This window comes from Ascidiella aspersa, chromosome 9, assembly GCF_963924565.1.
Source record: "Ascidiella aspersa chromosome 9, kaAscAspe10.2, whole genome shotgun sequence".
In the NCBI taxonomy this organism is placed as follows: domain Eukaryota; kingdom Metazoa; phylum Chordata; class Ascidiacea; order Phlebobranchia; family Ascidiidae; genus Ascidiella; species Ascidiella aspersa.
This window is the reverse complement of record NC_139455.1, coordinates 18,876,057-18,894,925: the sequence shown is the minus strand read 5'-3', so window position 1 is coordinate 18,894,925 and position 18,869 is coordinate 18,876,057. Positions and strand designations below refer to the sequence as shown.

General features: G+C 35.7%; 1 protein-coding gene across 1 annotated transcript; it reads right to left on the bottom strand.

Annotated features, from left to right (window-relative positions):
• Positions 1–2,617: 2,617 nt before the first annotated feature.
• On the bottom strand, positions 2,618–18,772 carry LOC146133424 (deoxynucleoside triphosphate triphosphohydrolase SAMHD1-like). Its single transcript, XM_083397739.1, has 13 exons — positions 18,739–18,772; positions 14,118–14,331; positions 13,536–13,651; positions 13,324–13,384; positions 12,900–13,044; positions 12,206–12,247; positions 10,798–10,968; positions 9,702–9,793; positions 9,203–9,308; positions 8,314–8,442; positions 7,305–7,439; positions 2,922–3,064; positions 2,618–2,711 (listed from the first exon to the last, which is right to left on the bottom strand). Exons 1-13 carry the CDS (start codon positions 18,770–18,772, stop codon positions 2,618–2,620), a joined length of 1,482 nt encoding a protein of 493 aa, XP_083253865.1.
• Positions 18,773–18,869: the final 97 nt, after the last annotated feature.

Genomic DNA, 18,869 nt, shown 5'->3' with positions numbered 1-18,869 from the left:
ACCTTGGTGCAATCATGTGTTTCTTGTAAGGTGACTTTATTTCAAACTTTCTGCTCTAAAACATTGTTTGGTAAATATTACCCATAGTTTTGCTGGCGTTTGTTTGATCTGTAAGCCGCTTTTTTTCATATAGTGGCAAATAGCACACTAAACGGTATTAGTAACGCGATTATTTTTTGAACTAAAAATGAGAAATTTTGAGTGACAACATTACAATTTTGACAAGTCTTTACCTTAAAGTATTTTTTTGAAATAATTTTGACCTATTGGAAATACGTTGATTTAAACCAGTGCTCCACAACCTTTTATCACTTGCGGCACACCAAAAGAGCTCGGCGGCATACCTGAGATATAGCCTATAGGTCTATGTCGACCGACAATAGGCAACGTAAGCTATTCTCCTTGGCATTTTTCCTTAGCTGATAAAAGAACATTGAGGGATTTAAATAGCATATTTGAAAAATTAAACCTGACAATTGGGCTTTGCACTTTTTTGTCTAATTTTTTTTTTTTTTTTGACAAGCACAGCAAAATTAGTTTAGATTAATTTAAATAATCACAAAATGCCAATAATAGGCTACTATTGCAATGATATTTTAATGATTTTGGACCGTCTGGATAATCTCTTTTTACATTTTGTTGTGAAGTTCAAAAATAATTAGGTTGCTGTATATATTTTTTCTAGAGTTGAGTTTTTACAGTTTCAAAAAAAGAGTTTTTGTAAAATTTGATTTAAACGTAACCTAGGTTTTAAAAAACGTTTTAAATATCAAGGAAGGTTCAGAAAGTTACACCTGGATTCTTGCATAATGTCAAAATGCCTACATTGATGTAACATTTTCGTGTTAATTCACTGATTATTAAAAAGTAGCCTTAACACCTACAGTAACGCCGCGGCAAACCTGACATGGCTTCGTGGCTCACTGGTTGCGAAGCACGGATTTAAACAGAGTTGCACAAACTGCGACCGTTGGTTATAAGTTTTGCGGCCTTGCACGTGTTTAGGAAATTACACGTGTTGGCGGGCGATACGTTGATGCAAACTTGAGTCAACTTTGGAACTTTGAAACAGGTCTAGAATTGGACAGAGTTTTTATTTTATAGGCCAGGTAAAGGTGGGAAACACCTGGCCATTTGTACCCTACGACTGAAAAAGGCAGTAGCTTCTCCCAGAGAAGCTAGGATTACTCTTATGTCTGCTAGGATTACTTTCATCTCTGCTAGTATTACTTTCATGGTTTTCAGTTTTGGAATACTAAAATAGTGAATCAAAATTTGCTAAAAAGTGTATAGTGATAAACGACGACAGACATAATTTGGTTGTACACAGACCAGTAGGCTATATTTATCATGGCAAAATTACTGCTCTGGCTTACCCGCTGACACGCGCGGCCTATTTTACAACGTTAGGTTGAAGTCCATACACACAAAGCGCCTTTTATTAAATTTTCTTGCGTTTCCTTTACGCCGTGTGATTTTTCTAAACTCTTTCCTGTCTGTTTCGCCTTGTTCGAAAACGGAGAGCAAACTAACCTTGCATGGAAACTAGTGGGAATAGAATACTTCTCATGAAACCAATTTTCACAGATTACATGAATGCATTGCCATACTTTTCTACATTAAATGACAACGACAGTAGTTAACATTGCACTTACCGAAGTAATGTTTGTTTTCTGAGCAGAATTATATTAGTTTAACGCTGGTTTTATCATTTATTTTATTCTAAAAAATAGCATATCAATTCCTTGGTATTGTTGTCTCTGTTTATTAACCTGTAAATTATAACAATCACTATATACTTGAATAACAATGATTAATCCATACGTTGTTGGAGAGGGTAAATCAACGTATTATTGCAATGCAGACAAATGCGTAATAAAGACGTATATTCAAACACCAATTGCATTCCACAAGACAAAAAAATTTGACGATGGATTTGTGGATAACTGCGTTAAACCCAAGAAACTTGGTAAGTGTGGTTATTGGACGCTTTCGTTCTTTTTACGACCAGTTAGCAATTACTAGGGTTTACTTTACAAGTAGTACTTAACTCTTGACCTCTTCTGAAAGGTATGCTTTATTACAAAAATTATATTTGTTTTTTGAAGGCAGGCCACCCCAAAGCATTTATTTCATATCAAGCGGCACAATTTGGCTAAACCGCAATGAGGATACAAATTACAGCGCAACCATGATTAGGTGTAAAAATCAAGCCTAAAGCAATACAGGTTCTAACCAGTGGTGGGATTCAATGTTTTTGTCAGCCCGTTCTATCATAAAAGTCATATTTTTCAGACGGTTCTGTTACAAAAAGTCATATTTTCGGCAAATAATTGAACAGGATGCAACCCCAGGTTCCAGCGAAATATTGGAACCGGCTAAATCCCATCACTGCTAACAGCCACGCTAAAAAGTAACATCCGTCTCATGGCTTGTACTTATGACGCAACAATGCAATTTTCAGACAAACCACCACAAAGGAAAATTATTACAATTATAAAAAATTAACACTATTTTACGTGCGAGCTTGAGCATTGCACATTTTGAAAAAAAAACACGTTAACTACTTGGATCTTAAAAATCGGTGTATCAGATAAGATGCAAAAATCGATTGACATTAACCAGTAATGCTGCTAACCGGTTCGCTGATCTCTTTAATTTTCCCGAGTTCGTTAGAACCGGTGCGAACCGGCTGAATCCCACCACTGGTTCTAACAATAGTTAAATATAACGAGACATAGACGAGAAAAACCGTTTAACACATTAAACAATCTTATGTGATTTTTACTGAAGTATTTTGATTTTTTAAACGATTTAAACTCTATCCACATATTGCTTTGACTATATAGTTTCGTTTTGGAACGCTGGGCATTTACAATTTGTTTTTTATCCTACAAAGATATTGATAACACATTACCAACATTTTACTGAACAGAGTTTTTGTTTCCCCAGTAACTCTGTCAATAAACGCTTTGTTCGCTTTCCTCCATTTCTCGAATGCATCCTTTATCTCCTCATCTTTGTCTTTAGATGAATCCGTGCTGAACACCCGGATTTCGAATTCCTTCTCAAGACGCAAAATAAATATGTCGCTGTTTAGGCATACAACAAACAATCGCCTATAAACAACCTAATCAACCTATAAAAACAACTTACAAAGATCAGTTCGCGTTGATGTTTTACGTATTTTAAATCCGGAGAGTCAACGCAGCTATTACGGTGTTTATCAGTTTGAAAAGAATGGCAAACGGACGCTTTGTAAATTAGAACTGACTGTACAATATGAGAACTTGTTCAACTCATTAAAAGGGATTGTTAAACACAGACGTCATTCTTTGCCTAAATAGCTTTTTTTAACCTCAAAGGCGTCCACGATAAATATGTCTACTTTCGATGTAGACCTAACTTCTGTTTTGATTTAGTTCGTTTTACCGGGCCCACCTAACAAGGTGAATTCAGGGGGACACCAGGCCATGACCCACCACAAACGATCTTTTTATACTACGTAAATAGCGCTTTGCGCGAACCTATCGCATTTTGTAGCATGTTGTGGGCTATTATAAGGAAACCTTTTCAGTCCAAAGGGCATGTTGGCCGTGTGACCTCGTCCGATACTTGATATTTTTATCCGATACCGATATGCGATATTTCAGATAAAAATTACCGGGATCCGATCCGCAACCAATGACGTCAGTAGTATGCTCAAACAAACAAAATGTATAAAAATGAAATGTGTAAAGGTAATCTTTTCCAGGTTATGATGCCAAAATTTGCAACATCAGAGAGGAGAGGTTTAAATATTATCTTCTGTTGTTAATTTACTATTTTTGATAACTTAGTATCGGACGGTTACCGATACTTCCACTTGGCATCGGTTATCGGCACCGATGCGATATTATCGGACATTCCTACTACAACAGAAAAAATAATTTTACATTAGACTATTTAATGGCATTATATTTTTATGTGTTTTTGTACCCAATGCGTCGCCTATTCCTTCGAATAAAAAATGTGAAATTTGAATAAAATAAACGCTTTTTTGCATTTAGTGCGCTAAGCCTTAACTTATACTTGCATATTTTCACACGTTCGCTAAAAACAACAGGCGTTTTGAAGATTAACTGTTTTATTCCAGTTGTAAATTGTTCTTACGGCAAAATTTTATTAAAGTAGCAACTGTTACATCTTATTTGCCAGTAATTACCGATTTCTATGAGACATTGGTGCTGTACCGTTGTGAACTAACTTTTTGATACATGCAGGGCTGCCGCTCCTAGTGGTTTTCCACTAGATCTAGTGGTTTTTGAAATAATCTAGTGGTCTAGTGGTTTTCTTGGAGAATCTAGTGGTTTTTATAACCTTGAAATGGAGTAATAAACTTTGAGTTATTTCCCGGCTTCCATTGTTAAAAATGGTGAATTGAATCAAATGTAAAAGCGTGATCATGTTTGGTGATTGTCGATGGCTCGATGCTTGTTAATAACAAGTTTCTATACTGATTACTGTTAGTGTCGGGCAGCAGACTATATTTAGAAGTTTGTACAGCTGTAGTGCTGCACTGTACCTATTTAATCACCGCTTGACAACCAAAGGTGCTAAAGGAAGAAGAGGGGAGTGAGGGGAAGGAGTAGGTCTAGGTAGGGTATATAGGTAAAGCTGATAAATTAGCCGGCAAATTAAAAATTCTTTTTTCAAAAAGTCGACCTCTAGGGAGGAATTTTTGGCAATCTCTGGCTAGGACCCCCAGGGTTAGTTATACTCATTTATAGTGAATAGAACTGCCCCCAGGGCCCAAACCCAAACTTAGCGATTGTGAACTAGGTCGGGCCCTTTTATTGCACTTTACAGTTCAATTGATATCATAGTCGGAGTGTGACGTAACTCCACCACGAAAAAAAAGTTTTTATCGCCTGTTTTACCGTGAATTAGTTGAATAATGACAATTTAAAGCCTGGCTGAAACCGGACAAGACTGATAGATACACAGCAATATGCCAAGCTTGCTATATAAAGTTTAAACAACCAAACACAAGTGGCGTTTAATGTACTGCAGAAAGACAGTGTTAGGCATAAAAGAATAATACTGCCAAACTCAAAACCACTGTTGCTACATTTTTTTAAGTAAGTTCCTTAATATTCATGAGCTTTTGTTGTGTATATTTAGCAAATAGTAGCTTTAATAACGCAATTATGGCACACAGACTTGAAAAATAGTCTGTTTTTACATTGCTTAAACGTCGGGAGATGTTAAATCAACATAAAATGGCAATATGTTGTCGCGATAACAATCTAGTGTTTTTTAATTTTGAGAGTGGCAGCCCTGGATACATGCGGTCTTTCATTATCGCCTGACTGTCGTGGCGTAAGTTTGTATTGCTGTTTTTCGTGTAACAGGACGAATTTGTCACTCGGAAGATTATTCTTGGTGAGTTGCGTTGTGAATAATATGGGTTTGCAGCCCTGGTAATATGTCTATATTTTGTAAATGTAACCTTTGCTAAAGTTTCTACGATGACACAAGTAGTCAGTTCCCCCAGCATTATTTGCCTTGTGTATATAATAACATCCTTTATGTAGTATTTACGCTGCTCTTGTTTTGCAGTGCCTTTTCTTGTGAACTTTAAAAGAGTGTAAATTTGCTCTTTGTTGACTGCATTTGCCTTAGCTCTTGGTAAGTTTATGCGTGTGACGTAATAATGAAGCATTGTTTGTTAAATTGCTTGTTTATTTAGGCGTTTGAAATGTTATGTACTGACGCTGTTTGCTTCACATTCTCCCGGTTCCCCAAATAGTTGGTGAGCATAATATTTGAAACTGTACCACGAGTTAATTGTTTTTGACATATTGCCTTTTGTATAGAAACCGTCTCCTTCCCGTATCGTGCCAGCTTCGTTGATTCTTTCTTCAGTTCAACAACAAGTTATAAATTCAAACTGTGTGTGGTTGCTTAAGAGGCTGAAATAGGAGACGCGTTTCGCTGCAAGAATCCTCATATAGCGTTCTGCGCATAGACCGGGGCGCATATAACGAACGTTATAGCAACGTTTTAATCACCTATTCTTCTTCAGGGCAATACAATTGCAACTATAGGCGAAAACATATATATATACTAGACCAGGGGTCGGGAACCTTTTTAGCTAGGGGAGCCATAAAAGTCAAATATTCTTGGTTGTATTTCCATGGGAGCTATATAATAATTTTTAACATCTAGTTATATGTTGGCAAAACTAGTAAATTGAACAGGGTCGTTTATTTTGTTCTCATTTAAAGGACAAAGCATAATATGCACTAAAAAAATCAGGTAAGTTTGCACAACTTTGATTACGGAGTTCCGTTAAAAGAATAAGGCTTTTGACTATAAAGAGATTCGCGGGAAGCGAAAATTTTCTACCATCGAAAAATATAAAAATGAAATATAAAGTTAGGAAAGCGGTCGTAGCCGCTTGCAATTTTATTCAGATCATGCTGTGAAATGATAGCTTAGATTTATCTGCGAGACGGATTCCTTCATAAAAAAAGCCATATGTCGTCATAAAAAGAGCCACATATGGCTCGCGAGCTATATAGGTTCCCGACCCCTGCACTAGACAAACAATAAAGAAGAAACACAATGGACCTAGTTTTAAAACACCCGTTAACCGGACAATGCGAAAAAAACGCGGCTGAAGCTTTCCTAAGCCCGCTATATTGCACAGAAAATGGTACGAAGGTGCAAGAAAAGGCGATGGTAGTCTATACTTCTTGAGTCTCAAAACACGATGAAACAGGGCGTTCATTCAATACTAGAAGAAAAGAACAAGCGGGATGCCAGTCAGGCGACCAGCCGAAGCCATAACATCGACTTTGAATGTTCGTGCGTTGTGACTCGAGATGTAGACTACCATCGCTTTTCTCGCCTCGTGGTTTAGAACGTGGTCCATTATGTTGTTCCTTTATTGTTTGCCTAATAGTATATATATTTTCGGCTATACAGTTGTAATTATGTGGCCCTGAAGAAGATTGCCCGAATAGGTGGTTGAAACGTTGGTGTTTATTAAAATTTGACCGGAAGAACAATTTTACAATTGAAACAAAGCCTGGCAGCATCAGTATATCCATTAACTCTTTTATGATGTCATGTTTGAAGCAACTGTAGGACGTAATCTCTAAAAACTTTCATGCCCCCTCCGAACTTACAGTCGGTCAATGGAAACAAAAACCTGACGAAAAACATTCCACGTCACAATTGTGCACTAAAAAGAGCGCTGGCAAGATAAAATAAACTTAATAGAAAACAGCCATCTATTTTATTAGCTTCAAAATAACCTTAAATGTTTCGGGGAGCATCCAAGATTCTTCTTTAAGCGAGATTCGCTTTGGCTCGTTGATGTCTTTCTTGCTGAAGAACCACATTTTCTCGCATGGGTTGCTCTTGCCAGCTCCAAAGTCAAAACTGGCTTTCTGCCAAAAAGTCACTGTAGTAGCTTTTGCGAAAAATAGTAGTTTGAAGTTTATTCGATTGTTAAGTCATGATGATGTCATTTCGTTCATCACCTTTTTAAAATGGTGTAAAACACAATCTTAACAAATAAAAAAGAACAACATATATAAAATATTTACTGCAATTTGAAAATGTGATTTTAGCTTTTTATTGGTTTCCTCCATGTGATTCTTTATATCTGTTTCAAGATTTTTCAGTTTGTCCTCATCTTCTTTGGCGAGGTTCTATTTAAATAAGTGGAAATGCATGATAGGTTACATCGAAAGATATACACTGAGCGGCTATCATCGTTACTTAAAACCTGTTATTTAGGCAACTTTTTAATTAAAAAAAAGCATGAAAAAAAAAACTCGGTACTTTCGATGATTACTACAATTAAACTCTACGACATTTGACAATCGAAATTTGTGGGTACGTTGTTCAAGCATATCTAGCCTTGGAATACATACATAAAATAATTAAATAGCCCAATCGCCTATTTCCAATTATTCGTTTTGCATTTAGGCCTAATACTTTAAATAGCCGTTTTTTATCTGCTTATTTTTATCTTATTTTTGATCTCTTAATTATTGTTTATCACCAAACGGAGTCTCGATGTCTTTGCCGGTTATAATTTATTCTATTTGGCTTATCTTTTTTATGCTTTCTACAAAATCATGGATGGTATATTTTATTTGAATGTAATATAATTTTTTTTAATTTGGAGAAAAAGTTTGACTTTTTTTCAGCATTTTGGTATCGTATCAAAATGAGATTTTTGTTGTCTACCGTAAAATATCGGGAATCGCTACCAGAATAAAATGTATCGGACATCACTAACGGGGATAAATGTACCTTTTTAAGTGGCAGCTTAATCGAATCAACCTGGCGATAGAGATCGCGGTCTAAAACTCGTTTTAGCAGTTTTGTCGCTTCTTCTGGAATTGTGTCATCGGATTGAGGGTACAGGATCCGGTTGAATATCTGTTAAAATAGTTAGGAATATTAGCACATGACACTTCAGTAGGCAAACATTTCAGTTTGAAGGAAATGGATTTCGACAGCAAAATTAATTTGCGAGATTTATTATTACCCCCATGACATTTCCAGAACGCAAAACAAATTGCAGCAATGTTGCTTAAGTTGGCACAATATTTATTTGGTCTTTTAAGAGATTTCTTGGAATCGCTCACGAATAGAATTACTTCAATTTTAAATTTGAGCAAAGAGCCAAAACCCCTAAAAATAATAACGTACTGTACATTGTAATAACACGTTTATGTACAAATACAAGCACATTGGTAAATGTTACATTATAGCAGTGGTTTTTTACCTGGGTTCAATCAAAACTCTGTGATTTGACGAAGCCGTTTCAAGGGTTCGGCAGAAAAGGCCACTGAATTATTAGAGCACGGTCTACTTGAAGCTATTTTTAACGTTGGTGTTAAAATAAATTAAAATTAATGATGGGTTCAGGTCTTGCCCCCTCCTCATCAAAAGAAACTATATGTAATAAACTCTGTAAACCGCAATTTCTAAAATGTTACACTACAAATATCATTATTTCAAGCATGTGCCAAGGCTGGTTTTTATAATTAATTGATTTATGACGTCACGTTTGACGTAGATTTTGGGCGTTATCCCCGAAAACTTTCATTTGTGGTTGAACAAACGTTTGCAGGATAATTTAAGGGTCGGCGGGTTTGCAAAGGTTAACAACCACTGCTCTTTAGTCTATACCCACCCCGTCGTCAAATCGTGTAAAAGCATCTGGATGTTCAATGATTTCGGACATTTTCCATCCTCCAATCAAAATATGCTCGTCTGCCAAAACCATCGCATCACAGATCCTGCATGCGTTCGAAAGTTCAGTATTAACTCTTATTGGAGTTTATCCTATTTGTAAACTGCAACCACAAACAAGTCATCGAATCCAAATGTTCTTTAAGCTACGAGACTAAATATGGAAGAGGTGTTCAAATTGCAAAGATAGCATGAATCTCGGTTGAAATATATGCTTTAATATTTCAAAACTTTAATACGTAGAAAAATACACTGGACTGCGGTTTGATTACGTGGGTATTGCACCATGAAAGTCTAGGTTTTGTTATATCAAAAAAATCGTTAACCATGGCGTGTTTATTTACCGATCTTGGTAAAAAAAAATATTCTAAAAGTTTTTTATCGGTCGCTAGTGAACCTGTCAAAACGAACGTTTGTTTTCAAATATGGGCTTAACTTACATTGCATCCACGGCTGTTGCCACCTTATGCTGATATGCTCTGCGATGCAAAGCACTTCGAGTGTGAAACATTTCGTACACGTTCTTGCATTCCTACGAATAAACAAGTGCTCATAAAACGACGCTATTATTTCCGTCGAAGCATACACACATACAGTGTTTTTTAAGAACCGAAATTGTCTTTCAAATTTCACCGACAGTCACCAAAATAAATCCTACTAATAATTTCCAGCTAGTCTTGGTGAACAGGCCATTGCGGTCCATAAAGTTTCTTCGGGGTCACCAAAGCCAAATCTTAAACAAACTGTGCCCTTACGACTTTTTAACTTCCTGAAACACATATGAAAACATCAGTTTTACACAAGTTTGGTTGGGGATAAATTCAAACCACTTTAAAAAAACAGTATAAAATCCAGTAGGTAAAATCGTTACTATCACACGTGTCAAAAATCAATCAAAAGAGGATTAAGTAAAAAAAAACCTTTAATACTGAGATAAAGTCTCCAGTTAAACAACCGTAAAACGAACTCTAATTTTCCGCATATCTAATGGACAAAAAAAGTCGTCGAACGAACTCTGACAACTATCATGTTTGAAACCCGCAAGAAGCCTGCTTTTGGCGGAACTGATCTAGTAGAAAGATACGTCAAAAGACGCTGCATAGCATCAGCAAAGCATTTGCTTGTAATACGGAACACTAAATATAAACAAGCGTTGCTGATGAACGACATCACCACTCAGAATCATGGAAAAGGCAATTGCACGTGGATATCACAATAACTGATCCTGCCTAGTTTATCAGGTGAAAATCTATTATACTTTAGAAAATATTTAAAAATAAGTAAATAAAAAACTACCGACCGAAAGGTCTGTAAATTGTTTAATGTGACTTTTTCCCCAACCATACGTGTGTCGAATTTAGCAAATCATTTTTTTTTTGCAAACCATGCGCGCAACTCAGAGAACGCGTCTTATCAAAAACCGTTAGGCGAAATTACCCAGCAGGTAATCGATTTGGCGATGTACGCCCCAGTACTTGCTATTAACGCCACAATGAAAACCCTACTCATGTTCGTAATGTAAATGTTTTTTGACACCTTTTCATGGGGACAAATCATCTTGCATCCAGTTTCCTTAACAAAAAGCACGCGACACGATTGGATAAATCGGGTGTGGTCAAAACTGCTAGAAATTCCCAGGTGGTGGCAGTCGCGAGCAAAGTAGTCCCACTTGTCCACATCGAACTTGTTTTCTTCGTTAGAAACAATCTGTGCGCAAAGTTATGTGCTTGGTGAAAATCAAGTTTTGAGACCTCAGTTTGTTAAGAGCAGACTTGGACAACTAGATTTATTTTAGCTTTTTAAAATTAGATTAGAATTAAAATTAGAGCATTTTAGTTTTTCCAAAATAGATTAGAATTAGAATTACCGAATTCCTAAAAAATCAAATTTCAACTATAATTTGAACTAGAATCACATTTAGTTTTTACAACCAATTTTATCGCAATTTATCATAATAAGAACGTGAATGGTTAATGCTTTTTAGCCTGTAAAAATTACATACAAGTTGTTTCAACCAGAAAATTTTAATTGAAATTCTGTGTTTGAACTGAGAGACTAAAAATGCCGTTGGACAAAGTAGCATTTTTGGTAAAATCCAAATTAGATTAGAACTAGAATTAGAGCAAACAATCAATTCACAAATTAGATTAGAATTAGAATTAACTGCATTTTGCTCTAATTCAATGAATTAGAAAACTAGAATTATCTAGGGCGATTGAAAACGCACTTTCAGGTTTGAGATAAAAAAATGTTTACAACGAGAAAAAAGTGAAGTACCGGTACCGGTAATGATTTTTTGATTTGGATTTGTTTTCTGTTGGCCTCCTATCCACAAATTAGGTAATTAAATTATACATAGATGTTTATTACCAAATAACTAATATATATCTTTTTTATTCTTCACAGTATTTTAAGGCAATGGTTCCCAACCGGTGCAGCGGCGCCCTAGGGTGTCGTTTCTAAGCTCACGGTTGCCTAGAGATAATTCAAATTATTTTACATTTGACTTTTTGCTTTATTGGAATGATTTTTATTATAATTTTTGGTGTACGACTGGAGTGCAGATTACGAACGTGCTGTTCCGTTTATTGTGACATTACAGTTATGCACTTAACTAAATGTCTACCAACGATCAGACTTGAACAACTATAGATTGTACAGCTTTTTAAAATTTGATTAGAATTAAAATTAGAGCATTTAGGTTTTTTCTTCAAATTAAAATTTGAACTAAAATTACATTTAATTATATACAATCAATTTCTTCAAATTGCGATTTACTTTAACAAGAAGCCACTGTTTCAGAGTCTAAGCAAATATTTTTGTTAGAAAGATGGTTGATATACGTACAACTTTCTAACAACAGCTGCTCAGAACTGAGTAATAAGTAGTTTTTACAACAGCTGCTCAGAACTGAGTAACAAGTAATAAACGGAAATTTGCTTACTTGATAGAGGAATCTTTTGTCCTTATCCAAGGATTCTTCTTCCTGTAAAACAACAAAAAAACAGATGTTCGTTTTTTATCAGGGTGCGTGACTATTTACATTAGTTAAAGACGTGCGTACATTTTCCGCCATAAAATGTCCGCACATGTAAGGCGTGCATGTCGCATAAAAAATTCAAGCATTTTGTCTCCTGCGCTGTATTTTTTTAATATATGTAAACTGTAGCAACTTACACAAGCAGAATAATTTTTTTCTGCTATATACATCTAAATATATATGTATATATATAGCCTATTTATATAAATCATACAAAATATAGAGATTCACGTTTTGGGAGTGATCATGATGGCCGATTTTTTTGTCTTTTCGCCAACCGATCCGTTACCGATACCGATTTTTTTTTTATACCTCAATATGATCAAAATGAAATAATTAGAAATAAATTAGAACTAAATAACGTTTCAGTTCTACTAATATTTAGTAAACTCTTGCTTTGCCCATTAAATTGGCATGATGCTAAATAACAGTTTTTTTGCCAAAAAATAGAAAGTTTGCTTGTTTTTCAGGAAAAACTATATCATGTATTCGTAGTAAAATATCGGCCAAAATTTACCAATACCGATATGTCAGTAGAAGCGTAATATCGTCCGATATTACCGCTAAACCGATATATCGGTCTATCTCTAATACAAACCTCCATTTTAGATGGCCGAATCATTGTCTTAATCGTTTGAAGCATTCTCTCATGATCATAACCGTCTTTTTCATCCGCCAAATCGATATGGTTTTCTTTCAACAGATATTCCAGCATGTTACAAGAACGTTCTTCATGCTTCAAAATAAAACATCAAATACATGTTACCCAAAATAACTTTATTTATAATTGTAACCAAAAATAAAAGTCAACTTTTCTTGGGTAGGCTTATATTTATTTAGGAAGGATACATTACAAATATTCTTGTTGTATATTTAGACTTTTGCTTGCACTATCTTATTAGCACTACACTTGAAAATGCAGAAAGGAAATATACAGAACCAAGTAAAGTTAGTGCGAAACAATGAAGGAACATTGTATCCCCAAGAAAAATATTTTATATCGACCAACCTGCCTACCAGTCTTCGTATCCGGAAACCTTGGCATAAACAGGTGGTCAAACATGTGAGAGAACGGTCCGTGGCCTGCAACAGTCATCGGAAATGTTTTCATCGTAATGGTGTATTATAAACGCTAACGATCGTGGCACTTATAAATATTATTCGATAAAAATAATGTATATTGTATATGACTATATTATCACTGTTTGTGGAAAACTTTGGTGACATTATTTACCCAAATCATGACAAAGTCCTGCAATCTTTACACACAACACTTCCTCATCTGTGATATCTAGTTCCTCTTGGTTTGCACGAAGCGCTTCAACGAACACACCAGCGAGATGAGATGTTCTACCCAAAATAATTTTGCACTCATTCGTTTCTAACGGAATAATGTGTCCAGCAGAAATTTAAAAAGTACTATTTGGCAAATTTAGCATTGCTTGCAAACCACTGGTGCAGCTGGGGCGTCCTAATCAGAAAGGTAAGTGGATTATGTGATTTGCGTCACGTTTAGTCATCACAATGACGTAAACTATAATACACTACAGTTTTTTGTGTTTTCCTTATAAAAAATGTAACTCTGTCGAATATGCACATAAGTATAGGATAAAAAACACCTTAACAAGCATTGAATGGGATTTTTGGTTGCTGCTCTATTAAAAAAATATAGAGAGGGAAAGCATTACACTTCCAAAGGGAGCTTTAAAGGTCAAAATTATCAACACCTAGTCGCCGAAAGTCAAGCAGCATCATACGGAAGTATTGTTGTAGACAAATGCCTAACACGTGTTTAAATAACTGCGTGTTTGCCTACCCAATAGAGTGCTCAAACCGATTGTGCGAAGCGCCCGGATATACAAAGTAGGTGGATCCGAGTTGTTTGACGTTTCGAAGTCTCTGGAACTGCGGAGTGTCGATGATCTGAACCAACTTGGCCGGAAGTTTGATGGTTCCGTGCACGGAATCCTTGAAGATTTTATCCGTTTTTTTCTCTTTTTTCTCAGTCAAGCTGAAAGTTTGACATAATCCTGCCAAATACAAATATACTTTGAAGTTACTTGTTTTTAACAGGCAATTCTACTTGACTAAAATAAATACATATAACAAGATGGGAGTCGATAACTACAGAGAGCTAAAACGATTCGGTCATAATATTTAGGTTTTTTGCCCCCCAAGCAAAGGCCCCTAGGGGTGCAGACTCATAAAGCTTTTATACGCACCTACATACCACTAAACGTCATGTCTAAAAATTTAAAGGTTCTACGATGTATAGCTTTTCTATAAAGCTCCGGACTAAAATCGGTCAGAAGCATACCAAGCACCCCATAGCACACCATAGCAAACCAAAACAGAATAACGGCAAAAACAAGATATGTCCCGAAAATACATTTTCGGCCCATATAACTAAGCTGTAATGCTTTGGATTTCAGTATAACAGTCTTGTGACCTCGTTATTGTTCAAGACAGCATCACGCTTCTATACTTCTTTGTAATTAGGGCCAATAATTCGCCAACACTAATACGTCAACCGCGATCTCTCAATGACGTTTTTGCGCCAATGGGGTTTGTTTGTTGAGAGACTTGGGATGTCCGATACATGATACTTATTTTTTAAAAGCGCTACCCGATATTTTGGCAAAAAAATACCGCTGTCTGATTCGATACCACACAACGTTATTATACTGTATACTTAAATTAAAAAGCGCAGTGGAAATGTTTCCCAGGTTATACTAGGCCGAAAACTGATTTTTACGCCAATAATCCTATCTATCTTTGATTTTTAAAATCTATTTCCAACGAAATTTACCTTTTAAAGTAGAAAACTCTAAGTTGTATCGCACAACAGTCTGAAATGCACAAATAATATGGTATCGGGTATCAGCTCCGATCTAATATAATCCCCATATAGAATGTCAGTGACGTGCGGTGACGTTCCTAGGTGGTGAGGCACGCACTATTTTTTTCAAGCCACGCTTTTCTTTAACAATCACAAAAACGGTATCGTACTAATAAAGATAAAAAAATTAGCGGCATGTTTTCACGTTTATTACAAAAATGAAAACAAGAAACAGGGAAAGTATAAAAGGCGATTTTTTTAAAGCACAGCCACCGGTAGCGTAGCCAGCCAAAAATTTAGGGAGGTGGGTTCTGGGCAAAAAGTTTAAACTTTTGTTGTTTAGCTTTAGCCATTGTATGAACTGCGTATCGAACACAAATAAATACGCTAGCAAACCGTTTCGAGCAGCAACTTACTGAGTTTTAGCGCAATACCAAAAAATCATTCAGAGAGCAAAAACAAAATGACTAAAAAGTAAAACTACATCAATAAGTAGCCTATAGCGAATTCAATAATAATTAAATCGTTTATAACGTAACAGTGCATGACAATTGATGTTCAATCATGCCTGTGATCGACGTTTGTGGTACTGCAAAACAAATATTATTAAGAGTACACAATATTTATAAATTTTTAGGGGGTCAAGGCATCTGTGCCCCCCTGGCTGAGCCTATGACAATCACATCCACTCCCTTTTTTACCAATCTCTTTGAAAGTTGCGTGTTATATTTTTTTTTTTTTTTTTTAACTTCAGATTGATTCAAAGTGTAAATTTTCCTCCATTTTAGTTAAATTTAAAAAAAAAACAATCCTTTACACTGCAAGAAGTCGAAACCGCGTATTCAATGATTTTGAACCAGGGAGTCGAACCGTTTGACTTTTCCGGTTCAGGTTCGGTTCGGGTTCAAGAATTTTTTCGGAATCCGGTTCATTTCCGGTTTCGGTTCGGAGTAATTTAAAAGTTCCGGTTCAGCTCCGATTCGAACATCGTTATTTCAAAACCGGTTCATAAAGTTCCGGTTCAGATACAATATAATTTGCGTTAAATCTCAAAATGTGGGTCGATAAATGTAGAGAATAATTTTTGAATTTTAAGTCATTTAGTCTAAGTTCCGTGACTTATATAAAAAACAGCAACTCAATATTGAAATATCTAAAAAATAAAAAATGAACGATTTTATTCATATTTTTTTCATAAAATTTCGAACATCGCGTAACTTGACTCGGTAAAATAGAAGTTGTGACGTCTGCTGGAGCAAACCGCTTTTGTTTACAGGTTCGGGTTTCGGTTAAGCCTGCAGGTACTTTAAATTAATCGGTTCAGTTCCGGTTCGGCTCCTTAAAATCTTATAAAAACCGGTTCAGGTTCGGTTACGGTTCGGAAAAAATTGACCCAAAACCGGTTCATAAAGTTCCGGTTCGGTTCCGGTTCGACTCCCTGTTTTGAACGCTTGATATGAATAACGAAACAGAAATTGGAAACAATAACGCTTTAGGTTCAGAAGTGTAAAATTTGCAGGAGAAGGAGTATGGACTAAAGGAATCCATTTAAATTAAAGCACCCAAAAACATGCAATGTGTACTGTACTTTGGCAAATAATATATATTTTGTGATAAACATCTCTTTAATATACGTTTTGCTTTACCAGATGTTGACAGGTGAGGCACTAACTATTTAGCAATGTGTGGATGTTGAGGCCTACTCCAGTGAAGAACGTCAAACGCATCTACCACACAATAAGATTCACAAAAGTTGCAAATCCAATTGATTTTGTATAAGACACATGTCTCGTTAGATTCGTAAGATAGATGCCAAAACATCGCTCATCAACTTTTAATACCCGTAAAAAACTAAGGAATGGGTTTTGTGCGGTTTCTTTAAAAATAACGACCAACCCTTTTTACTGTATTCGATTATTAGCTTAAGCAGGGCAGCCTATAGCATTTCAAAATATTTGATAATAATGAATCGAAGCCGATACCCGGTGCCATCTACCAAGTAATAGTAATGGTCAAATTTATAAATTAAAACCTAACGTAAAACACTCTCTTAGGTAAAAGCAAGTTACGGCCTGAAAATCGCTGCCATTGAACATTTTGAATAATTTCACCATCGCAATACTAGACCTAATAACCAGGGTTAAGGTATAATAGTTTTCTCACCGCAAAGCCCTGAAAACTTTCGGAGATGCATCACAAAGCTTGTCATATCGTATCTTTAACAAGTAACCTTAGAAAAACAGGTTGGTTTGAATTCCTAAAAATAAACTGAAATCTTAGTATAAATACATTAATAAGATGGCTAAATGGCCTTAAAAAACACCATTTTTTTACCAAACGGCCTACCTGCAAAAACTATTTTACCGGAACGCCGTTCCAGACCGTTCCGGTTTACTATCACCAATTCTAATAACCAGTGTTTTGTAAGGTGATTTAAGGGACATCGGTTATCCAACTCCAACGGTCTCTCAAACCTTAGCATACTTCGTAACTACAATAGTGAACTGCCATAGTTACCGTATATCTTTTGTGTCGTATTGTCCCAAAAAAAGTTTGTTTAACGGTATTAGAATCAAATACAGATTATCTGGCTCCCCTATAGTATAGCCCACCAGTCTTTAAGCAATAAAGGTAATTTTGATTTATTTAACTCAATTTCCTCTTGCTATAAATTTCTGCGAAATATTCTTTCAATGCTAAAGCAGTTATATTGCAATCAGTCATATAATTCAATTTACTCAAAATCTAGGGTTATACTGGCAGAACACAAAACTATATGAATAGGTAATTTTCAAAAACAGTTTTTATGACCATCTTAAAAACTGTTCTTAATTTCACAAAAAGTGGTATATATCACGTCTCATTTAAAGAAACTTAAACCTTTCTTGCAAACTTACAAAATTATTTAAACCAGATTTCATTCTTTTTTGCATTCGGAAACGACATACGTTCCGTTTTACCATATTAATTAGCATGAAGCTTACCTTAATTAGCATGAAGCTTTACCCCTTAACAACAAGGAAGTAGGAGACTGAATTTCCGATGAATTGGTAAGGAAACTGACGCGTTATCAGCGCGTAGGATTGTAGAAATATGCGGGGTGTCTTACGAAATTGCTATGTTCAAATCTGAATAGAGCAAATCAATGCTGGGATTTAGATCAAACTGGTAACGTTAACAATAAATAAAAATTGCTTATCTGGTGTAAACGAAGTTATTATAACCGACGTTTACGCATCTTATACCAGCACCTGACTACATCAGTACAAATATCTAAAACGAGAATAGTACTCATAGATATTTTGCCTTATGGAGAAAATTCTAATTTCGGTAAACGTTATATTCACGGTCAATCGGTCACTATATGTAAAGCAAAACGGAAAATGGTCCCAATAAGTAGGGCTGGGGAACCGATGCCGGAGCCGAGGCCTTCATGTATTCTAGCTCAAAAGAATTTTAAATTGCTCAAATGAAACTATACGAAACAGTTTAGTGTGGCAAATGTAACTTAATTTAGCCTGTGTTGAAGCAACCTTTAAAATAATTACCGCTATGACGCCATATCTTAACAATATAACGACCAGAAAAAAAAGTTTACCTCCAACAGCCGGTGGTGTCGGAATCGACACCATCCTCAAAGAGTAGCCTACTTTTTCATTAAATTTATCGAAAAACTCAAAAAGAAATGCTTTCGGAACTAAGTCAGGATTTATTTTGCGTTTATAGCTG

What these genes read in the sequence shown, in the direction of transcription:
- LOC146133424 (XM_083397739.1), bottom strand. Translation starts at nt 18,772, where the DNA reads ATGGTGTCGATTCCGACACCACCGGCTGTTGGAG. An exon ending in TTAAGCTGCCACTTAAAAAG is followed by an intron (nt 7,440 to 8,313) that starts GTACATTTATCC and finishes ACTTTTTGGCAG; the next exon opens with AAAGCCAGTTTTGACTTTGG. An exon ending in TGCTCCCCGAAACATTTAAG is followed by an intron (nt 3,065 to 7,304) that starts GTTATTTTGAAG and finishes CGTCTTGAGAAG; the next exon opens with GAATTCGAAATCCGGGTGTT.